At 40.3% G+C, this 20,791-nt stretch overlaps 1 protein-coding gene across 2 annotated transcripts in view; it reads left to right on the top strand.

Moving 5' to 3' along the window:
• The window catches only part of LOC121361977 (poly(rC)-binding protein 3-like), a 138,509-nt gene that overhangs the window by 76,919 nt on the left and 40,799 nt on the right, over positions 1-20,791 (top strand). For both annotated transcript variants that reach the window (XM_041483137.1, XM_041483144.1), the window contains exons 2-5: positions 1,080-1,237; positions 14,852-14,875; positions 14,971-15,003; positions 17,774-17,890. In XM_041483137.1, coding sequence (XP_041339071.1) covers positions 1,160-1,237; positions 14,852-14,875; positions 14,971-15,003; positions 17,774-17,890 — 252 coding nt within the window. In that variant the 5' untranslated portion in view covers positions 1,080-1,159. The remainder of the gene's footprint in view (positions 1-1,079; positions 1,238-14,851; positions 14,876-14,970; positions 15,004-17,773; positions 17,891-20,791) is intronic.

Below are 20,791 nucleotides of genomic sequence, written 5' to 3'. Positions count from 1 at the left end.
GTGTCCCTAGGAGTGCTCAATAGCCAGTGCCCTATTTATATGTAGTGCAAGGTAAATATTTGGGAAGCTCGAAGATGCAAAGCTAATAGGGTTGTTACAGAGGATGGGTAACAAAAAAGGGATGGTTACTGAGAGGCATAATATCTAAGGGTTTTATGCTTTATAAAATAAGCCTGAAAAGGACAAAACTAAATAAGGAGTCACTAAGCCTTTTCTACTACAGAATTTGTCTGCCCTTGGTAATATTCCTTCCTGCCCGCATTTTTGTTTGTGCTGATAAATGTCCTTGCATTAATAAACTCATAATGCAGCTTGTTTATCCCTTCAAAGCCAGCCCTCGCAGCTTTCATTAGCATTTTAGGATATTTATGGCTTTGTAAATGACTGGAAATCTGCAATTTGTCATTAGGAATTAAGAAAAATCTTCCTTCCACTTAGGGCTGAAGCTCAGCTTTGGCCTTTGAGGGACTGAGCCACCTCTGGGCCTCATAGACAAAAACAAAGTCAGACAGTGCCCAGATTTACAACAGCAAGTGGCTCTTAGTTATTCAGATGTCTTTGATAATGTGTCATCCGCTGTTGCTGGCAGGGATCAGTGTTTAGGCTCAGAATTAATTTCTCTCTAGCTGGAGAGAAAACAAAAATATCTCTTCTGCAAGAGCAAAAAGAGAAAGATGTAGTAACAAAGAGAGAAATAAAAACAGCACCAGGCACATGTAAAAAAATGCATGTGTAGATATATGTATGTAGCATATACACACCGCAGAGGTTAACAAAGTGCTCTTCAGAAGAAAACGTTGTACTTCACTCTGCTGTGCTGTGTACTTTCAACTTTGAAATACAGGAAGTTAAGAAAATTTTAAAGGTTTCAAAAGGGAGTTTATCTTGTAATTGGTAAAGGGCTAAATAGTTGGATAGGGAGGGATAATAATCAAAGGAGCCTTTTCAGCACTAAACTGTAGTCCAGAAAATCAAAGGAAGGAATGTTAATTGGTTTGTACAACATGATATTCTCAGCTCAGAGTAGCTTCAGCCACTCAATGGTACTTTTTCTTTTTTTTCTTTCTCTCTCTCTGTAGGTTGATTGAGTGAATAGAAGAAAAAAAAAAAAAAAAAAAAAAACGAAGCTACTTTCAAGTATTGAAGATACAAAGCCAGGATGAACACGAAGGACGGAAAAGTGTCTGAAGGAGGTCTCAATGTCACTCTTACCATACGCCTTCTCATGCATGGCAAGGTGAAGCATTTCCTGTTGCCTGTGTGTTGAGTGTGTGTGCAGCTACCAGCAGAGCCTGGCACTAACGTTGACAGAGGGTCTGCTCCTCCTCCACCTTGAGTCAAAAGCACCATTGCCACAGCCAAAAAAATCACACCCTGCTTTTCAGGGAATCCTGCTGAAGTTCACGCTGCAGCCCAAGCTCATTGAAACAAACCCTGCCTGTAACGAACCCATTTTGAGCGGATCCGGCAGCAAAAAAAGAGGAATTCTTCCATTGATAGTGAGCCAAATTGGGCAGACCCTTGCAGGAGGCTGACCTGCATACAGCTCGCCTTTCTCAGCGTTTGCTGATTTTTGCAGGGCTTTTTTAGGATACCAGAACATTGACTCATGTGAAATAATTGCCACAGAGTCTATTTCTATTGAATGCAAATGGGGTCCAGTTCTTCATTATTCTGGTGTAACATCTCATCAGAGTGAGCCCCCTGATATTCCGGGGGTTTGTCCAGGTCCCGGCGGGTTTGGGTTGGAAGACTGACTCTTGTTTCCTTTCTGTCGAGTGCAGCACTTAAAGCGTGCAGATAAGTGGGAAATCGGTGCCTTAGACAAAGTGCCAGTTCAGTATTGTCAGATTTAACAGTCTGGTTGCTGCTTATTTCACATCGACAGATCATAAATTGGGCCTTTAATTAAAAAACACATTTCATAGGTTTGTTTGTATTATTTGCATCAGGCAACTCCAGGCATTTTTAGGCTTAATGATTGAATGTTATAGAAAGGAGGTAGTTTAGTCTCATCCTTAACAGGGAATAGTGAATATATTATGCTTGTTATTCTGGAGATTGAATTTATATATATAAATCTAAAAAAAAATTTTTACTCCTAGAGTTTAATTTTATAACTAAAATACTTATACATTTTAAACTAGTGGGTGTTTTCAATCTATGGTATGAACACATGTGTGATAAACCTATAGCACAAATAGGACACTAAGGTATCTCCCATTCTGTTTTACTTATGGAGAAGTGTGAGGGGGTACAGCTTAAATTTGCAAATTAAAATCCTCAGAAATTAGGTTATGTCAGATCACATTATGTTTTTTCTCAGAAATGATCTAACCATTTTGATTTTTTTTCCCCCTGAAATATTCAGCTTCAGGCAGGCATCTGGTGTGTAAATCTGCATCTTAAATAGGGATCTGTCAAACAAATTTAATAACACTCTCTCTTACAAAACCCACCTAAAATCTGTACACGTGTCTGTGCTCAAAATTAGGTCTTCAGGGTTGATTCTACTGGTTTCTGGTCCCAATCCATGAAAGCATTTGAACACTTACTTATCCCAGTGGGTATAAGCAGCCCTACTGGTTGCAGTCACATTCCCATGTGCTTAAGTGATGGTGTTTTGGGCTTTTTTAATCATTGTCAGACAGCTCTGCTTGTTTCAGAATCATGCCTTTAAAGCAAAAATGAAGTATCTGTCATTTTCAGGACATTTTATTTAAACTGTGGGCTAGGATTATTGGGATTTTTTAAAATCAGAAATGAAATCAGATAAAGTTCATTTTCTCTGTTAAACAGAATTGATTTTGTGTGCAACCACTTTTAACAATAATGGATGTTATGTGTCCAGACTTCAATGTATATGTAGCCCCAAGGGTCTAAATTAGACCCACAAAAGCTACAAAGTTCAAATTTTACCTGGATCTATACCATGCGTCCTCAGTTAACAAGGCACGATGGGTATTCTGTTAGCTCCACTATGCTCTAATCATGTATCCTATTGTGCCTAAGTATTGGAAAGAGTACATTAAATCAGAATTTATTTTGGTGATAAAAGTCAGATGCTTTTTGTTTCTTTGATGTAATTTCTGTGATTTAGAAATAATACAGAGGAACGAAGGAGGTCTGAATCAATATGAACTCAATGTGAGAAAGCATTCTGAAAGCTGTATGTGCCTCTGGAAAAGAAGAAACACATTTCTAGGCTCTTCCTTGAGATTTGTTGTGGTGATGACATCAGTGGAAATTGTTGATCTCTAATTAATATTTCTAGACAAAAGAGTTTGTCTAGAAGCAGAAGGTGGTCTGTAAATAACTGGTCATAACCTGAGAGAGGAGAAATAAAAAGGTTTTTAAAATAGCAGGAGCAAACTGGATTCAGTTATTTTTAAAGTTAAATAATTTTAATGTTATTTATTAATGCATTGCATGGAAAAATGAGGACCTCTCCCTACTAACTTTAACTCTGTATTTCTAAACCATTATTAACAGTGTACCTTTGCACAGGAAAGGCCTATGTGCTTTGTGTTGTTTGCATGCATTTTGATTGGAAATCGATAACTTGTGCTACTGTGCTTGCTTATCTTGACTGTAAGTCCTGCAGACTTAGGAAATTTTCAGCGTGTACTTTTCATGTGATTTGGTATAGAGGCTTTAAGTCAAGAATGGACATCTTAATGAGACAATTAAGGTAAATTCTATACCTGCAGAAAATGAGCGTCTGTATGAGTGGCCAAACCTCTGCAAGATGGTAATGAATAAAAAAGCCACCACAACAAACAAATCATGTGGCACAAACAAAAGACATTATCATGAGGTGAGAGGAAAAGAAATAGGAAGAGTCCTGAGCTCTGGGGGAACCAGGGCCAGTGTCTCCCCAGTGCAGGTAGGACACCACTGATCAGCACCTTTGCTTTATCTTGCTTTGGGGAAGGGAGTGTCTGTGCATCCAGCTGAGCTCCTGCCAGGCTTTTTGCAGTCTCTGGCTGAAGAGGCTGGGATAGCTCCTGGGAGCACAGCCACTCAGCCACAGCATTGCAAGGGTTGAGAGCAGCCAGCTGGCAACAAGGCAAGGCGCAGCCTTGCTATTCTCATGGCAGAAAACATGGTGTTGAGGGAGGGCAACAATTTTTTTTATCAGTGATAGTGGAAAAAGAATTTTTGCAGGCCCTGCAAAAAGCCAGCCACTGCGAGGTATGAAAGGTTAACCTCAGGGTAACCTCAGTGTTTCCAGGGCCTGGTATGAAAGGTGTCCTCCTGAGCTGGGACTTTCAGAGATTTTGTGATGATGTAAGATGAAAGGCCTAATTTTCATCTTGTGCCATCTTACATCAGTGAAAAAGTTACGATGGTGTTACAGCCCTGAAGAGAAATCATGAGCAACACAAAACATTTGTCACATTTTCTTGTGATGAATTAGAGGGCAGGTGTTGGTGAGGATGCTGCAAGGGCAGTGCTTAGGCATTCCTTGCATCCACAGAGAAGCAAGTTTCAATGTAGGAAATCTCAAAAGCAAGATTAAGAAAAACTTGTTACGAGGACGTGTCAGGAGGGGAGGAGGCTGCCTGGGCGTTCTGCACCATCCATCACTGAAGGTTTCTAAGGACAAGGCAGACAATTCATCCTGTAAAGCTGCACTTCACAGGCACTGCAGCCTCTGCTGCTCAGCACCTTTCCGACCAAGTTACCTGAATGCTGCTCCAGAGGGGTCAGAAACAGAAGAGTCTTTTGAAGGACATGCAGCTAGAAATATAGAATATGTTAAATAATGCAGATACTCATTTTCATCCTTTATTAATGAGAAAGATGCACCACATTAAGAAATAAAGCTGTTTCATACATTTCAGTAGAGAAAAACAGAGAATATGAGTTGAGGCTGTTTACAGTGCCTTACTTTTGTATTTTCCTTCTGATTCTTGCTGTTTCTTGAAGTAAAAGAAGTAAAATCACTGTGTAGGAAAGAGACGTGAATGAATATGGATATTTTATTATCTTTGTCTACTTCAAAACTATAATTTCTGGGCAAGATTGGAGTATTGTAGGGATTGCAAGATTTCTGCTTCCAGCACAGACAAGAATAGCAATATTTGCCCAGACTACATCACTGGTTTTGAAGGGCGTAAGGGAGACGAATGAAGTGTGTGTGCGTTCACAGGCAAACAGCCCCCAGCCATCAGAGCCTTCTGTATGGAGAGGCAGAGCTCAGGCCCCAAAAGAACTGTATCTTTTACTTTTTCTTCCTTTCTAAATTTTTGTCAAGATAAAAATTATTTCGGCTCTTTGCATATCATATGATATAGGTGTAGACCTCCATGTTTCTTACCATTCCTTGCTCATCTTTTGCTGAATATTCTATTTCCATGACTTGTGGCTGATTTTTCCTTGCTTACTGCCTCAGGTAATGAAGTTGAAAGACTGGAAATTGTAGCCTTGCCCACAGGTATCTGCCAACATATGTTAGCACTTGACATCTGCAGTGGTCTTGAACTAGGTTTGGTCAGTTCATGCCCAGAAAGAAATAACTGTTGATAAAGCATCTATTTGGACTATATTGGATAATGATTACATGATTTTGGACTAGTTTGGTTTTGTACACAGCCAGTGTTAACAGGCTGATTAAGACTCTGGAGACTCAGCATTAAAGTTTAATTTTAGATGTGGATGGTAAAGAGACTGTGGCAGTAGAAAGGTCTTAAATCTCAGGAAAGCAGCTTAATGGAGATTTAAAAGCCAGGTCCATGAGGTGGAACAGGAGTAAATATTCAAATGGGCCAGCATAGAAAGGGCGGCAGGTCACAAATCCACTGTGAGATCCACCTCCATCTCAGAGTGGTGGTGCAAGAATCTCTGCTTCCTCCCTCCAGTACAAACCTGCAGGAGCAATAATGCATTGTTTCCAAAGGCACTGTGTGAATGTGTGCATTGATGAAATCATATTGGGTGCAGTGAAGTCTGCAAGAAACCAAAGTAGAATATAGTAATGTATTGAGCCTGAGGAATCTTTTAGAGAAAGGGAATGGAGTTCAGCAATAAAAACCAAAATGGATTAATGAAGTTGGATGGTTAGGAAGAACAAGGAAATAATTTACAGGTAGGATGAAGGAGTGAGAGGAAAACTGGCAGGAAAGTAGGACTCTTGCCAAATACTGAGAGCTGTAAATTGGAGAGTTGAGGCAATTAACTGGAGAAGGTAATTTAGAAGATACATGTTCAGTGACAGAGGGAAATCTGGAAAGCATAAAAGGCTAAAAACTATCAGATGTGTCAGTGTCTAGAGAGTGGCACATTTGGGATATGCTAAGTTGGAGAGGAAAGCTATTTCAGCAAAAGTGTGTGCAATTTTGGATGTATGGCGTTGGTGCATCATGGGGCAAGGAGAAAGTAATTACCTTGTTCTGGCAGAATCACACCTGCAGTTCTGTGCTCAGCAGCAGGTGCCACATGTGTGAGTGATGGTGAAGACTGACAGAGGGGGAATTCACAGAAAAATAACAAAAGTTTTAGGAGACTGAGGAGACCATGCCTAGCTTTCTTAAACATTCTCATAAATACATATTATAAATACAAATGTTACGGTATTTTGAATGCCATAAGTGCTTGTGGTTGGAAATAATGATATAAAATACTATTTTGAAAATAAATCTAAAAGGGAATCCCAAAAAAAAAAATCTGGTATAGAGACTTTTGTTATGTTCTGTAAGTCTCCTATGCAAATTTTAAACACGTCCAGTAAAGAGTAGCACGTGTACTATTAGATTGTATAATCTGCATTGATGGAGGAAAGATATGATGGCTGAGTGGAGCTTTTCTTTGCCTGATACCATTTGCTCAGTGATGCATTTCTCATTCAGCAGCAGTGAATTAGAAAGATGTATCTGCAGTGAAATGTTTGGGTTTGGACAAAACCCTATGAGTGCCTTAGTACTTACAGCATAATTTTACATTCCCTGAGGAACTCAAAGTATCTGAGTTCAAAATTATTTCAGCAGGATCAATGGGTGACTTGTGGTACTGGAAGCACTGGTTACAGTGGCTTACATCCAGCTTCAGTGGTGACTTTCAGACATGTTGGTGATTAGTTTGTGATGCTACATACAGAATTTTTACAAGAAAAGGAAAGAAAATTTAGACTCATAAAGTGATGGCTTACACTTAACAGCTCAAATACAGAATAAAATCATTAAGAAAAATTGCCTTTTTCATTAGTACAGATAATACCATTTTATCTGTTAGTGGCCACTTTTTTGGTGCCTGCTTAATTGCCTCCCTGAAAGACCATAAAACAAGTACAGAAAGTAATTTTCCCCATCTTAAAGGTAATGACCTTCTACTTTTCCATTTTTAAAATTTTTTTATTTATTGAAATACAGAATGCAACAAAGTAACTTTAAGAATCACCTTGTCAGTAATACAATCCAAGCCATAAAATGCCAATCAAGCCAATGTTTGTTCTGTTCTTTCAAGTTTCCACAAACACTGTCAGGGTATTATGAGGATTGACTGTCCTGCCTATTGCTATTATAGTTCCTGTTTTGTTTGCTTGCATTACTGTGATACCTGAGAGCCCTGGTCATGGAACAAAACTCTGCATGCAGATGCACAACACAAGATGGACCTCTTCTCAGTGTTTTTGTAGGAGCAGCCAAGATGCTCTCACTAGCCTCAAAAATCAGCAGAAAGGGAGAGAGAGAGTTCCCCCCAGCCCCTGGGCACTCTCTACTCCCAAAAACAATCTCCATAGCTAAGTGTTCCCACTTTTACCAAACAAAATCTCCTCATCAGTGCGTGACTGTAATGAACTGAGATTGCAGAAGGTACACACCCTGCTCAGTGCTGCTGGTTCAGCATCACAGGTGCAGGGACAAGCACAGGGACAGAACTGAGTTTTGGGTTGGTTTTAGCAGGGAAGGCTGGGAGCTTAGGTGTGAAACTGAATGTAAGCTGGCTACCCGTCGGCTATCAAAAAGCAAAGGAAAAATGCCCATTGGCATAGCAGCCCAAAAAAATGTTAGATGCACTTGCAGAAGATACATAATACTGGAATGTCCGTTAGAAAAAACATAATTTTTGGATTTCCTCATACACTACCATATTTGTTAGCAAAAGATATGACTCCATAAGGAAGGCCTTGGGCTGCAATGCCTTTCTAAATTAGGGCTGTGGGCATCAGACAGTGACTACTGAAGCATCGCCTAGGAACATGAGATATCCCATGGCAGTGAGGCTAATCCCACGTAATCCCAGAACACAAATCAGACTCTCACTTTACTCTAGGTGGCTGTTTTTTCTCTGAGGCTGACAGCTTTCTCTGAGGCTGTCATGTTTCCAAAAACTGACTTTTATTCCAGTCTTTGAAAAATGCTGATGCCCCACATGCTCCATGCAAACGGGATGTTCAGAACGGCTTTGTGGAACATGCTCTTGGGATCTTCCACGCAAGCATATTCATGAGTTTAGGTGACTATTGGCAACTCTGTCCTCAGGTTAAGGTGAGGAGAGAGAGAGCTGAGTTATGTTACACCTCCTTATGGATGGGAGAAAAACAACTGGTCTGGGTCTAGAAAACTTATCAGCACAGCTGCTGTCTGCTGTTGCCTGGACCCCTCCTTGTCCTATGATGGGTGTTCCCCCTAATGGAAGGCTGTATTCCTTTCCTTTCAAAGCTGTTTTTTTGTAGACTCCAGCCCTACTGGTTCTACCTTATCCTGCTTTATAGGAAGTAGGTAGCATGTGCAAGCTTTAGGATGGAGCCTGTGCTTAGTTGGATATTTTGAGCTGAAAGCATATATTCCTACATTATTTCTTAAATGTGTTTTCCTTCTAGACATGGCTTTATCTCAGGGATTCTATGAAGTTTTTGTTCCATTTGCCCCATAGCACTGCTAATAAAAGCTGCATGATAATAGAGGAAGACCTGTGCATTTCTATGGTCCCACAATAGCTACCTTTGTTTGATTTGATTTTCCAGGACTCAGTAATTATTAAACCAACCTCACACTCAGAAAAATTCATGGAATTTCACACTTTATGTTTACAGACTAAAGGTTAATCTTTAAACCAAGGTTTGATGTCGTTTGTTAAGCCTCGTGTTTTCTTATTATGACTGATTTCTTTCTCTGCTATTCAAAGGACGCACAAGATAATTGATTAACATATAGGTTTCTTTTACAGTAGTTTTATATCTTTGTTTAGTCATTCTTACCATCAAGAGCCCTGCAAAAGCCTTGACTCACAGGAATTTTTGCTATCCCATTTTGTTCTGTTGATGCTGCCTTGCCTTGACCACAGATGATGCACAATCTGCAAAAATAGCTTTCTGCTCTTTGATGGGTCCACCACTTCCCAAGTGTTCATTAAGAACAAAATTCATCACATTCTTGTTCACATTCTTGTGAATAAGGTGTGCAAATAATATCATATGCTACATTTCAACATGCAAGAAACCATCCCCTGTTTTTACCATTGCTTTTCCTTAAGTTATATTCAGTGAATTGGCTGGTTGATTAGAAATATACTTTACTGATGCTGGGCAGTCTCCCAGGGTTTGTTGGTGAGGTTCAGCTCTTGTTTTATCTACTTGAATAAAATTTGCGACTAAAGAAAATCATAATGACAACTCTGTCCCCCAGGCTTGAGAATTATTTTCAGGCTATCTGAAATCAGCATGTACATTTCAAATTTTCCTGAGGCTTTCCAAAACGACTCTTTGAGCACAGGTGTCACTCTCCTGCTTGAGATGTAGTCACCAGGTGGGAATGCCCTTTGGAAAGCATTACCTGGGCTGGGTATGCAGCACCATCTGAAACTCAGACCCCTTTGATGAATCTCAGGATAGGCACCCCAAATTGCTGGCATTCCTTCAAGGAAAGTTGATACCCGTCTGTTTAGTGCCTCCGTGTGTGTATTGATTTTAAATACAAACAAACAAATATACCTGTGTGTGTGTGAGGAGGGATCAGTGGGTGTAGGCAGACACACACAGCATTTTGGAGTCATCCAGCATGGGTGCTGTGGCACAGCTGCTTCTGGAGAGTGTGTGTTTACATGTTGAGGCCAAGGAGCCTGGGTAGTACTTTTATCTCTGGCATCAGTCTGCCAGATGGGTTGGCTTGGACCTGTCTTTCTCCCACTGAGTTTCTGTGCTCCCCTTTATAACTTCTTTTTGTTCACTTCTTTTTGATCTGCTGTTCAAGTGTGACTATGCGAAACTCAGTAATTGTTATCATGTGACTTTTTCTACTATATTTACATGTGGATGGTTAGTCAATAAATCAGTCTGAAATTGATGATCAATAGTTACTGCTAGCTTATATTCCTGAGCACTACAAAACAACAAATAGTTCAGGAATTGTTAGTATATTGTAATAGGCAATTATTTGCTAATGCAGCTAGATCAAACACTTGTCTGACCTGCACTGAGGCTGAACTTGACATCAGCTGTAGGCTCCTCTCACCAAACGTTGCATATGTTACTGTCAGTTTAGGTGCTTCTACTGCAGATGAGAAAAGGCAAAAACCCTTGGGAGTACACTTCTTTCCTCCTTTTTTAGGAACAAAATATCCTCCACTGTCTCTCCCTGGACTGCAGTGAGGGTTGCTTGCCTGACTTACACTGAACTCCCAACTTGTAATGAACCAATGTAGGTGACAGACATCTTATGCACTTAACTACAGCACATTTGATATCTGGCAGATCTAGAAATATTTTCTGAGAAGGTAAAGCCATTAAAGTAACCTTGGTTAGAAATAATGCTAAAACTTGAGGGTCATAAAAATGGTGTTAGGTATCTCATTTAGCAGTAAACTTATTTCATAATGATATGAGAAAAAGTATGAAACAAATACTGGACTGTATAAAGAAACATTAAAGGTTTGGTGAAGTACCTTTGGTAGTTTGAAGAATTATGTCAAAAGAGTCTTTTGATTTAATCTGTGGCTGAAATAGGTTTCTGTGAGGTTTCTCATCATAATTAAAGACATGATCTGTTGTCACCAGTACTTTCCTGGGGCTTTCCTAGAAAAAGCTAAGGCCCCAGAAAAGTCTGGAGTGACCCATTTAAAACCATTCTGTATTTTTTTTCCCCAGTAATTTGTATAAAGCAAAACTCTGAAAAAAATTCTGAAATGTCCATGGGAAGTTAGTGCTTCTCTCTGCCCCTGTGACCTTACCTCACATTGCCAAGCAGAATCCCATCTTCCAGAGTAGAGGGAGAGGTGGCATTGGCTTGGATGTTTAGAAACTGGTTAATAGAATAACCTCTAAAGTTACCCTTTGATGAGTGGGAGATTTGAGGTACGCCATATGATTACAGTGACATTTGCTAGCATGTTCCAAGGAACTGGTCACCAGTCTTGCTGAAATTTTTTTTTCTCAGTGTATTCACACAGTTCTTCCACTCATTTCTTTGGTAGCTTGTGCCCTTCATTAATAACTAACAAGGTGATGATCAGTCATGTAGAATTCCTGTCCCCACTGAAATCCAAAGCAAAACTCACAGAGAATTCAGTGAAACAATCAGCTTGAGAATCTTTTTATTCTATGCTCTCCTTTGCTTGTTTAAATACTCCTAATTTCCATGTTGGAAATGGACCATCTTTTTTACCAATGCTACAAACAGTACATGGCTTTTCTTTTCATAAAGCAAAATATGTTATCCTATGTCCAAGGAAGATATTTTTGCATTTATCACCCATGACCCATCCATTCATTTCTGAAAGAACAGCATCTCTCATTGAGACCCAAGATGATCAAATGGATTGGGACAGATTTTGTATTAAGTTTATACTGACAGAGCCTTGGAGGTTCAAGACAAGGCCTACATATTCTAATGAAACTGCAGGTATACAAAACCTGAAGTTATACCATGGACTGAAATATAGTTGCTTGCCCATAGCAACTGAAACAGTTGCAAAAGGTCCTTCTACCACCTAAGAATTTGTTTTATGAAAGTAATTATTTCTGAAAGCTGGAACTGAGAAGAATGGAATAAGTTTTTAAGATAAAACTGCCAGATGTGCTAAGTGGTCAGATAGGAACTACTGGACATGGGGGATTTCCAAACCTTGTCATCACTGAGAGCCTTACTCCCTGTATTTTCCAGCAGTCACTGTGAGATTGACAGTTACAATTATAATGTAAAAAAACCAGTAAGGTCTTAAAAATCTGGGGGAATGGGTGCCCCAGATTTGTGTCACTGCTAACAAAAAAGCTGTATGTCATTTGAGAACCTACACAGCATGCTGGTATGGCTGTCTCAGCCACACCCAGCAATCACTGGGAGATTGACAGTTACAATGATAATGTAAAAAACAGTAAGGTCTTAAAAATCTGGGGGAATGGGTGTCCCAGATTTGTGTCACTGCTAACAAAAAAGCTGCATGTCATTTGAGAACCTACACAGCATGCTGGTATGGCTGTCTCAGCCACAGGAAGAGGGGTGTCCTAAACCTGCATATTAAGAGAATATTACAATAATTTAGTTAGAAGACAGAAAACTGCAGTGAGCCCTTTCATGCCCATTCTCACAGAGCTGCTTCTCTGCATTGTATGTACAGAGGTGCAGGTATCTCATAGTCCCAAATGGACACAAGCAGCTTTGCCAAAAACACTCACACAGCTGTGTGAAGTGTAAAGGTCTACTCTACATTGGCCAGCAGAACTGTAGGTTTGTAAAGCAGATAGCACTGGAAGATTTGCAGCTCCTGTCTGGACAATATCTGTTCTCAGCTCAGTGTGTACAAGAGTGCAGAATGCCATCTTAAAAGAGCAATTGGAAAAGAAAGGAAAATAGCAAACAGGAAAAGCACAGTTTGAGAACAAACCTGAGAAGGGGCCTCAGAGGATTGAGGAACTTTGTGGCTATTAAGGCATTGACTTCAGTGGGAATGAGGCTGAAGAATCACAGACCAGTGAGGGTTGGAAGGGACCCACAAAGACCTCCAGTCTGACCTCCTGAGGCAGATTGCATTGGAGCAGATTACACAGGGCCTTGCCCAGGCTGGGTTCTGACACCTTTAAGGATGATGATTCTCTGGGTGCCTCTTTCAATGTCCAGCCATCCCCATGGTATTTTTTTTTCCTCACTTTGAGTGGGAATTTGATATTGTAGCTTGTTTTCCTTATTGTACACTGCAGTAAGACTTCCCTGTCAAGTCTTCTCTTCTCAAGAACAAATATAGTTCTCTCAGCCTCTGCTCATGTGTCCTGTGCTGTGGTCCCCTGACCAGCTTGGTAGCCCTGCATTGAATTCACCTTAATGTGTCTTTGTCTGTCTTGTACTAGGAGCCCAAAAGAGGCCACAATCCTCCAGACATGCTCTCAGAAACAGAATGGCAAAGATCCATTTGCCCAAGCCTGCTGCCTACACTCCTGCTAATACAGTCCAGCCTTCGATTGATCAGGGGTGCGCTGCTGATGTACTCATTTATTTATGTTGAAGTTCTCAGTTAGGACCCTCAGGACTTTTTCTGCAAAGTCAGTTTTAAGGTAGCAAGTTTTTGTCCAGCTTGTCCTGCTGCATGGGCTTTTTCCATCACAGACATGGGGCTTTTCGTCTGACTTCGTGCTACTCCCTGAGCTTTGTCCCAGCCCACTTTTCCAGCCTGTCCAGCAGTGTATTGACTGTTCCCCTCAGTCAGGTGTTGGTGCAGACTTGCAGAGAGCATAAAGGAACGGTATGCCAGAGTTCATTGAAATAGGTAACTTCGTCTCACTGAAAAGTCTTCATGTCTTGTGAGCAGGATGTGAGGAGTTGCAAGCACAAACAGCTTCACGTTATGTGCTTATAAACAACTGGTAAAAATAACTCAAGGTCACTGCAGGTAGTTCTTTCCTGCAGAGTGAAGTCAGTACCACTTTATCATGAGTCTATCACTGGATAGAGTGTTAGAGGACAAAAATTTCAAAAATTATACACTTAGGACTGTGTTCCAGGATGGATCACACTGAAGTATATGGACTGGCTGGGGGGAAGTGGTGTATCATACATCTGAGACAGCTCAACCAGCTGAGGCAGTCTTTAACTGTAGAAGTAGATTTCACAATCTTAATATAGAAGAAGAGTTTATTTTCCTTTAGCTGATCTCTCCATCACATGATTTCCAGTCTGATGTCACAGCTGCATGATTTGTGTAACATGTCCAGACTATTCATTTTAGTGTTAATAGTTTCATTTTTGCTACCTGTTGGTGTATTCACCAAGATTTTCACCTTTTGGATGTTGCCAGAACTGCCACATTTTTCCCCTACTTTATGTCCACGGCCACACTTCTCAGTATTTTCTTTCCTTTGGTGGAAGATTGTGGGAGCCCAGTAGCAATTCCCAAATCCCTAAAAAGTGATTAGCAGTTATTGTTCTCTAAGTGCTTAATAGGGAGATTAAGACAGGCCACCAGGTGTTTACACAATAACACTTGGTAGCGTGGAAATTCAGCTCTCACTATTAAAAGGCGTAAGGAGGGTAAATACCCGCCCTTGGAGAAACCAGCAATTATTTTGATGTTTGTATTACACCTCATTTTCTCCAGTAGATTGTGCAGTTCTGTTATTTCTTAACTTTTCATTCCCTGATAGGGGTTTGTCTGTGTTTAAAGTAGCGGGATTGATCTGTAACCACGAGATCAGTTTCTGTTAAAAGTGTTTTTCTTGCACGATCAGTTGGCTGCAAAGCTGCATTTTTAGTCCATCCCTTTGTATCTAACATGGCATATTTGTATACAGCAACAATGGAAGGGAGCTATGCTTCACACTGAAGGTTTGAAATAAATGATAATGAAATAGCTTAAGAACAGCACAAATGCTCTTCTGTAACAAATCGTATCATTCATGGTGTCTCTTTTTTTTCTATTGCAGGAGGTTGGAAGCATTATCGGAAAGGTCAGAAAATAACTTTATATTCATGTTAAACTATTGTATATCATTTCTCTTTTCTTCGCCCAGGCTAACGGGGGTTTTTTATGCTTCTTTAACAGAAAGGTGAGACAGTGAAGAAGATGAGGGAGGAGGTAAGACAAGCTTTGATGTCTTCACTTGCCTTCCTTTCCAGCTCAGAGAACAGTGAGTTCAGCATGTGCAGACCGATGCTGCCATCAAGTGGGCCGATCGTGTAACATCCCCGTTCTTTGCAAGCGGTGGGCTATAAACATGCTGGCCTAAATTAAACATCGTTGTTAATGTAGCCTCCTTATCGCTGCAGCAGTCTGGAGCCCTTCATTCCCCTAGCGATGTGCCTGCTGCTGCCTTATCTCAGGAACAGCTCACAGCATGGTTCTGTGCATCAGACCCACTGTATCTTTCATTAGCATACCAACATCAGTCCTGCACATGGCTTGGCCTCCTGGTAGAGTTTCCAAAAATCTGAAACCAAGCGTTAGACTAACACACGTCAAGTTTGAGGGTAGACACAAGCTTCAGCAGAGCTGGAGCCAGATGTGTGTAAGCCAGAGCATCTCTCTGCCATGTCTTGGCAAAGCCTTAGCTTTTCCTCATTTTGAAGCTGTGAGTAGGATGTGGGCAGGGTAGACCTGCACACCTGCCATTCACATCCTTTGAAAAGGCTGAAAACAAATAGGATTAAAACAGGGCACTGCATAAATCTCAGCCTCCCCAGTGTCTGCAGTCTTCTTTGTGTGCCACAGAACAAGCTGTGCTGTCTTCAGAGGAGTGTGCTCGGGTGGAGGCTAGAGACCCACGCTGGTCCTGCAAGGCAGCACATCCTACCTGGAGATCCATGTAATTTTTCTGCTTTGAAGCAACTGCTAAAACTATAAGTCAAAAGATAAATCCTACTGTTTTAAACTTTAGGAGTGCAGTGCATAGAGGATGCCTCAAGGAAAGTCAGTTTGCCTCTAGTAAAGCTGCAGTACATTACTGTGTCAGCTGCTTCGTTGTTTTCTACTCTGATAGAAGGTCTGTGGCAGGGAAATGTCAAAGTATTTTAGTAAAGAAAATTGCAGACATCCATCTTTAAATATACACAATAGGGATTTCATTGTCAGGCTGACTGAGTTCTGAGCTCCTTTTTGATGACATGTTCTCACCCATATTTTCACACGTTTTCTAATACTTTAAAAAAAAAAAAAAAAAAGAAAAAATTTTCCATTGTACTAGGTAAACATAATTCAACACATTTTAATGTAATTATTAATTATGACCATGAGCAGATATGTTTGTACATAAATTGTATGCACAGAAGGGAAGCCATTATTGGAGAGTGCTCCTAACTTCTGAGTAAAACATCTTAGAGAATACCTATGATGCTTGATCTGTTTTTCAAGATAAATATCAAATGTTCTTCTTCCATTCCTGAACCCCTGCTGTCATGTATATGTGGTCAGAAGACACTTTATTTTCTTGATTTTTTTTTTAAATAATAGAATTGTATGTATCTTTATATCAGCACAGGACTAAGAGGCTGTATCTCCACATGATGATAACTTGGTCACTCTTTAAATTACTACCTTTTTCAGTACTTCTTTAAAAGGAAAATGCAACTTTTATTTTGACTTCTCTGGCAGATGTGGCAGGGTGCATGCCATCTTTATGGTGTGAAATGTATCTCTGTCTTTGGGAAATGTCAGAGACAATGCTGTCATTGAGGAAATGTCAGAGACAACTTCAGGCCTAAAGAAAAATACAGAACCCTCAGTTCTGTGCCCAGGTCTGTGGCAGGAAATTTTTTCTATCAGTAGTGTTGAGCCTTGGTTTTTTTTCATGTTGTGTGGGGGTGCTGTGATATGAGGAAGCACAGCCTCTTGCAGTAGAGCAGCAGCACAGGGTGGTTAAGGGCTGGAACAGCACATCAGCAGCTGTGTGGTGACTGCAGGCAAAGGACCAGACTAACCCAGCTTGTCTCACATTTGCTTCAGGCCCTGATCCCCAAGAAGATCAGTGCCTGTGGGTGAGTTGAGGCTCCAGAGTCTTGTTAGGCTGCATTAACACATTTCCAGGACTGAAATCTCAGAGAACACATAGGGTGGCTCTTACCTGAACTGGATTTGATCATTACCTACATTAAAGAGCTTCTTAAATATGTATTTAAAAACATATAAATTTCTTAATATATAAAACCTCCTGGTTGAGACATTTTCTCTGCACTGCTACTGTGGCATGAAGAGCACCGAATATACTTGCGAACCAGCCTGGCTTCTCTTTGAGACTTCTGATTTTCTACCTCCACCCAACAGGCTCCTTGCCCTATGGACACAGTACTGTTGGTGTGTCCTGTCCTACCACTAATCCTTTAGAGGGATGCTCAGTGCATGTTGGCTGGCTGCCTTCACATGAGGCACATCTACAAGGAGCCTTCTCCACAGTGCAAAGCAAGGCCCCAGTAGAGAGGCAGAGAAGCCAAGCCCCACCTTTGGGGCTCCAAACCAGAGAGGTGCATCGCTCCTGGGAAATGCTGGTGCTCCCTGGAGACAACCACCTTCTCTTAAATTCTGCAGCTCCAGTCCTGCTTAAGGTTAATCCTTCAAGCAGGAAGGAAAAAGACTTGATTATGCAATTATTTGCAACTTTGAGTTATAGAGATGCTATATGCATGCTGCAAAGAAGGCTGCAGAAGTATTTACCCAGACAGAATCCGGCTTCCCGCAGTTACATGAATTTTTCCAATGTGATCAGTTTATGCTGAAATTATATGATGTTGGGGCTGCAGTTGTAGGGGAGGGAATTAGATGCCTCAAGGTATTCCTTCCCAAACTATATTCCTAATCCTACTTTGTTTGCTCCCTAGGAAGTATAACTTTGAAAAATATTTGTTCCTTTTGACAGAGTGGTGCACGAATCAATATTTCAGAAGGCACTTGTCCAGAGAGAATTGTGACAATAACAGGCCCAACAGATGCAATTTTTAAAGCTTTTTCTATGATTGCACTAAAATTTGAAGAGGTAAGCAAATAATTTTTTTCTCTCTTCAAGTTGAAATACAAACACTGTTTGAATTTTCTCATGTTTGCTTTAATGTTAAATAGGATTTGTTTAATGTTCTATTTAATAGCAATGAAAGTGGTTATATTTTTATAAATGCTTTTGGCAGCAATGCTGAAGAAAAATAATGGGTCAATTTAGAAGATGTTTGATCATTTCTTTTGCTTTTTGGAGGCTTCAGGGAAAAGCAATTGCTTCTAGTAATGTGTGCTAATGGTAGGAAAAATGTCTTGGAAAAATTCTATTCCCATTGTGGGTTTGATTTGAAAAGAATAATTGCCTAACTTTTAACTCTGTTTCTGTATGAATCCAGTTGGTATTGATGTAAATGTTATATATGTCAAAATGAATATATAACTCATTTAACTAGATTTTTTTTTTATTTCAAAAACAAACTATATGATTATCCATTACCACATTTAAGACTTGTCTTTTAAAACAAATTAAAGGCACTCAGAGTAAGTAAGGCAGGAGTTCAATTCACTGTAGACAAAGTGTTCTGTGCAGATATGTATCTAAATTGCTGAGATTTCCTTCAGTTTCGTGGACCAGCTACAATTAGATAGAGTCACCATTTTAATGAAAAGGCAGCAGAGTACAGAACATGAACCATGGTCACTCTGGAGAGGATTTAACTCCCTCTGCTTTTGAAAATCCTAGTGGAGGAGCTTGCAGACAGGCAGACTGCGTCACCTGCAGCTGAAGCAAAGGGCAGGGTCTCTCCAGAATGGATTAAATTAGAGGGATGTTAATCCCTTTCTTAAGAGTTCTTATTTCTCCAAGCCTGCAAGGTTAGTCTCCACATCTCCCCACAGCACAGGGAGGTGGAGGAATTGATGAGAATTGTCAACATGTGCCTTTATTTACACATGGCAAATGTTCAAATTTAGAGCAACACAGCTACAGGAGAGCTCATAAGTCACCAGATGCAGTTGTCTTCTAGAATCAACTGTATGGCTTGGACTTGTAACTTCACAGCATGATCAAAAGCTAGTTAGATTTTTTTCTATTTGCTGATACTGGCTCCACAACTTCAGGTCTCTGATGATTAGACACTTTCTTTTCGCTCCTCACCTGACTTTATTGATGAGCAGTTCATGCAGCTTTGTTTCTATGCCAGCACTGGCCAGTAGTTTAGGTAATTCTTGCCTTTCCATCCCTGAGGATTCCCTTTCTGGATATATATTTAGAAAATTATTTTATCCCCACACACCTTTGCTTTTGCCAGAGAGAGTGATCCAAGCACAGTCTTTCAGAGGATGCATTCCCCACCCCTCTCATGAGTCTAGTAGTCCCTTTCCACCTTTTTCCAGTTGCATTTTATCTTGAATGTCTGTGTTAATTGTGGACAGGTTGCAAATGAAGTTCCACAAAGGCTTATTTAACAGCTTTACCGTCCCCTGTCCTGCTTATCACGTTGTCATATCCCTGCCACTGCTGAAAATGCCTCACCTCCTACTAGTTTAATGCTTTGCACACAGCCATGCTTTGCCTGGTGGGTGACCCCAGCTCCTGCTCAGGTGTTTCCGCCTCTTCAGTATTGGCAAACATTCCTGTAAGGCTCCAGACAAATGACCTTTTTTTTTCATACTGCAGGTGTTAATCCTATTTATATTTCTTCAATCCATCATGGGTTTTCATGTTTCCTGCATGATATTCCAAACTTTCAGTATGTTGATAAAATGTCCTAGTTTTGTGGCATGGCACATTTTATAAGAATGCTTGGGGAGGTTTTTGCCAGTTGTTAATGAAATAATAATGATTTTGAGGTTTAAGCCTGCAGAACCAGAGGTAATTCTATCTAACCCAATTTCAAAGCCTCCTATTGTCACCTCTTTCTCCTCTTCATCTCCTGCCCATCATGGACCAATCCCTGTTTCTTCTAGTTTAAGAGGCAGCTCAGTGCACAGTACCATACCCTCCAGTCCAGAGAATCCTGGAGAGAGCAGTGTCTCTGCCCTCTACAGGAAAAACATGTTCCTCATCCTGTAAAATGCTGAGAGAATCATTAGCACAGATAATCCCTGCCAGTTCCCACCAAAATGAGTACCCAGTGGAAATAATGCTGCATTTTTCATACAAACATCAAACACTGCACGGCATCAGATCCCCAGCCCACCACCCAACACGACGTAGTCTTTGAAAGTGCTGTAGGTAGCAACAGGCAAATAAAGCTGAAATTCAGGCATCTGGCTGGATTTTGCACTTATTTGCACTTGCAGGTTTTCGAAGGTAGCCTGGGCTCTTCATATGAGTATTAGCAAAGGAGTATTGGCAATCTCTGCAGATCAAGTACTGCTCCGAAATAAATCTGTATTTAGTTTAACATAATTGGTTTGTGGTATATTTAAAAGAACAGCAGTAAAGAAACATGTATATATAATACCTATTGTAGATATAATACATTATATATATATATAATCAGTTAGGTTTCCTATAAATCTTCCTGCCAATAAAATGAGGCAACTGTAACACTCTGGAGGAAAAATAAAGTGCTGCTTCAAAAATTACAAATTAGCTAGCTACCAAGTGCTATTTTTCATGCATATCTTTTTTTTTTGGAGATTTCTTCAGCCATTTAAAAGATTCAGTCCAGCTCTGGTTATTGCAACTATGTTGAAACAGAAGAAAAAAGATGTATGTGTGAGACTGCTGCTTTGAGGGTTTGTTTTGTTATTTGTCATGCATGCCCACATGAAGACCTTGGACCCTTAATTTCTACCCTACAGCTATATACCTAGAGATAAGCAGGTGTAGGAAGTCCTGGAGTGCTTTCCTAATGCTAGTAAAAGTTTCAAAATATGTCAGAGAGATAGAAAAATAAGAAAGGTTGGGTTTGTCTTGTGGTTGTTCTGTAGCCTT

This window comes from Pyrgilauda ruficollis, unplaced genomic scaffold, assembly GCF_017590135.1.
Source record: "Pyrgilauda ruficollis isolate IOZ18807 unplaced genomic scaffold, ASM1759013v1 scaffold116, whole genome shotgun sequence".
In the NCBI taxonomy this organism is placed as follows: Eukaryota; Metazoa; Chordata; class Aves; order Passeriformes; family Passeridae; genus Pyrgilauda; species Pyrgilauda ruficollis.
Note: the sequence above shows the minus strand (reverse complement) of the source record. Positions and strands in the feature narration are given on the sequence as shown.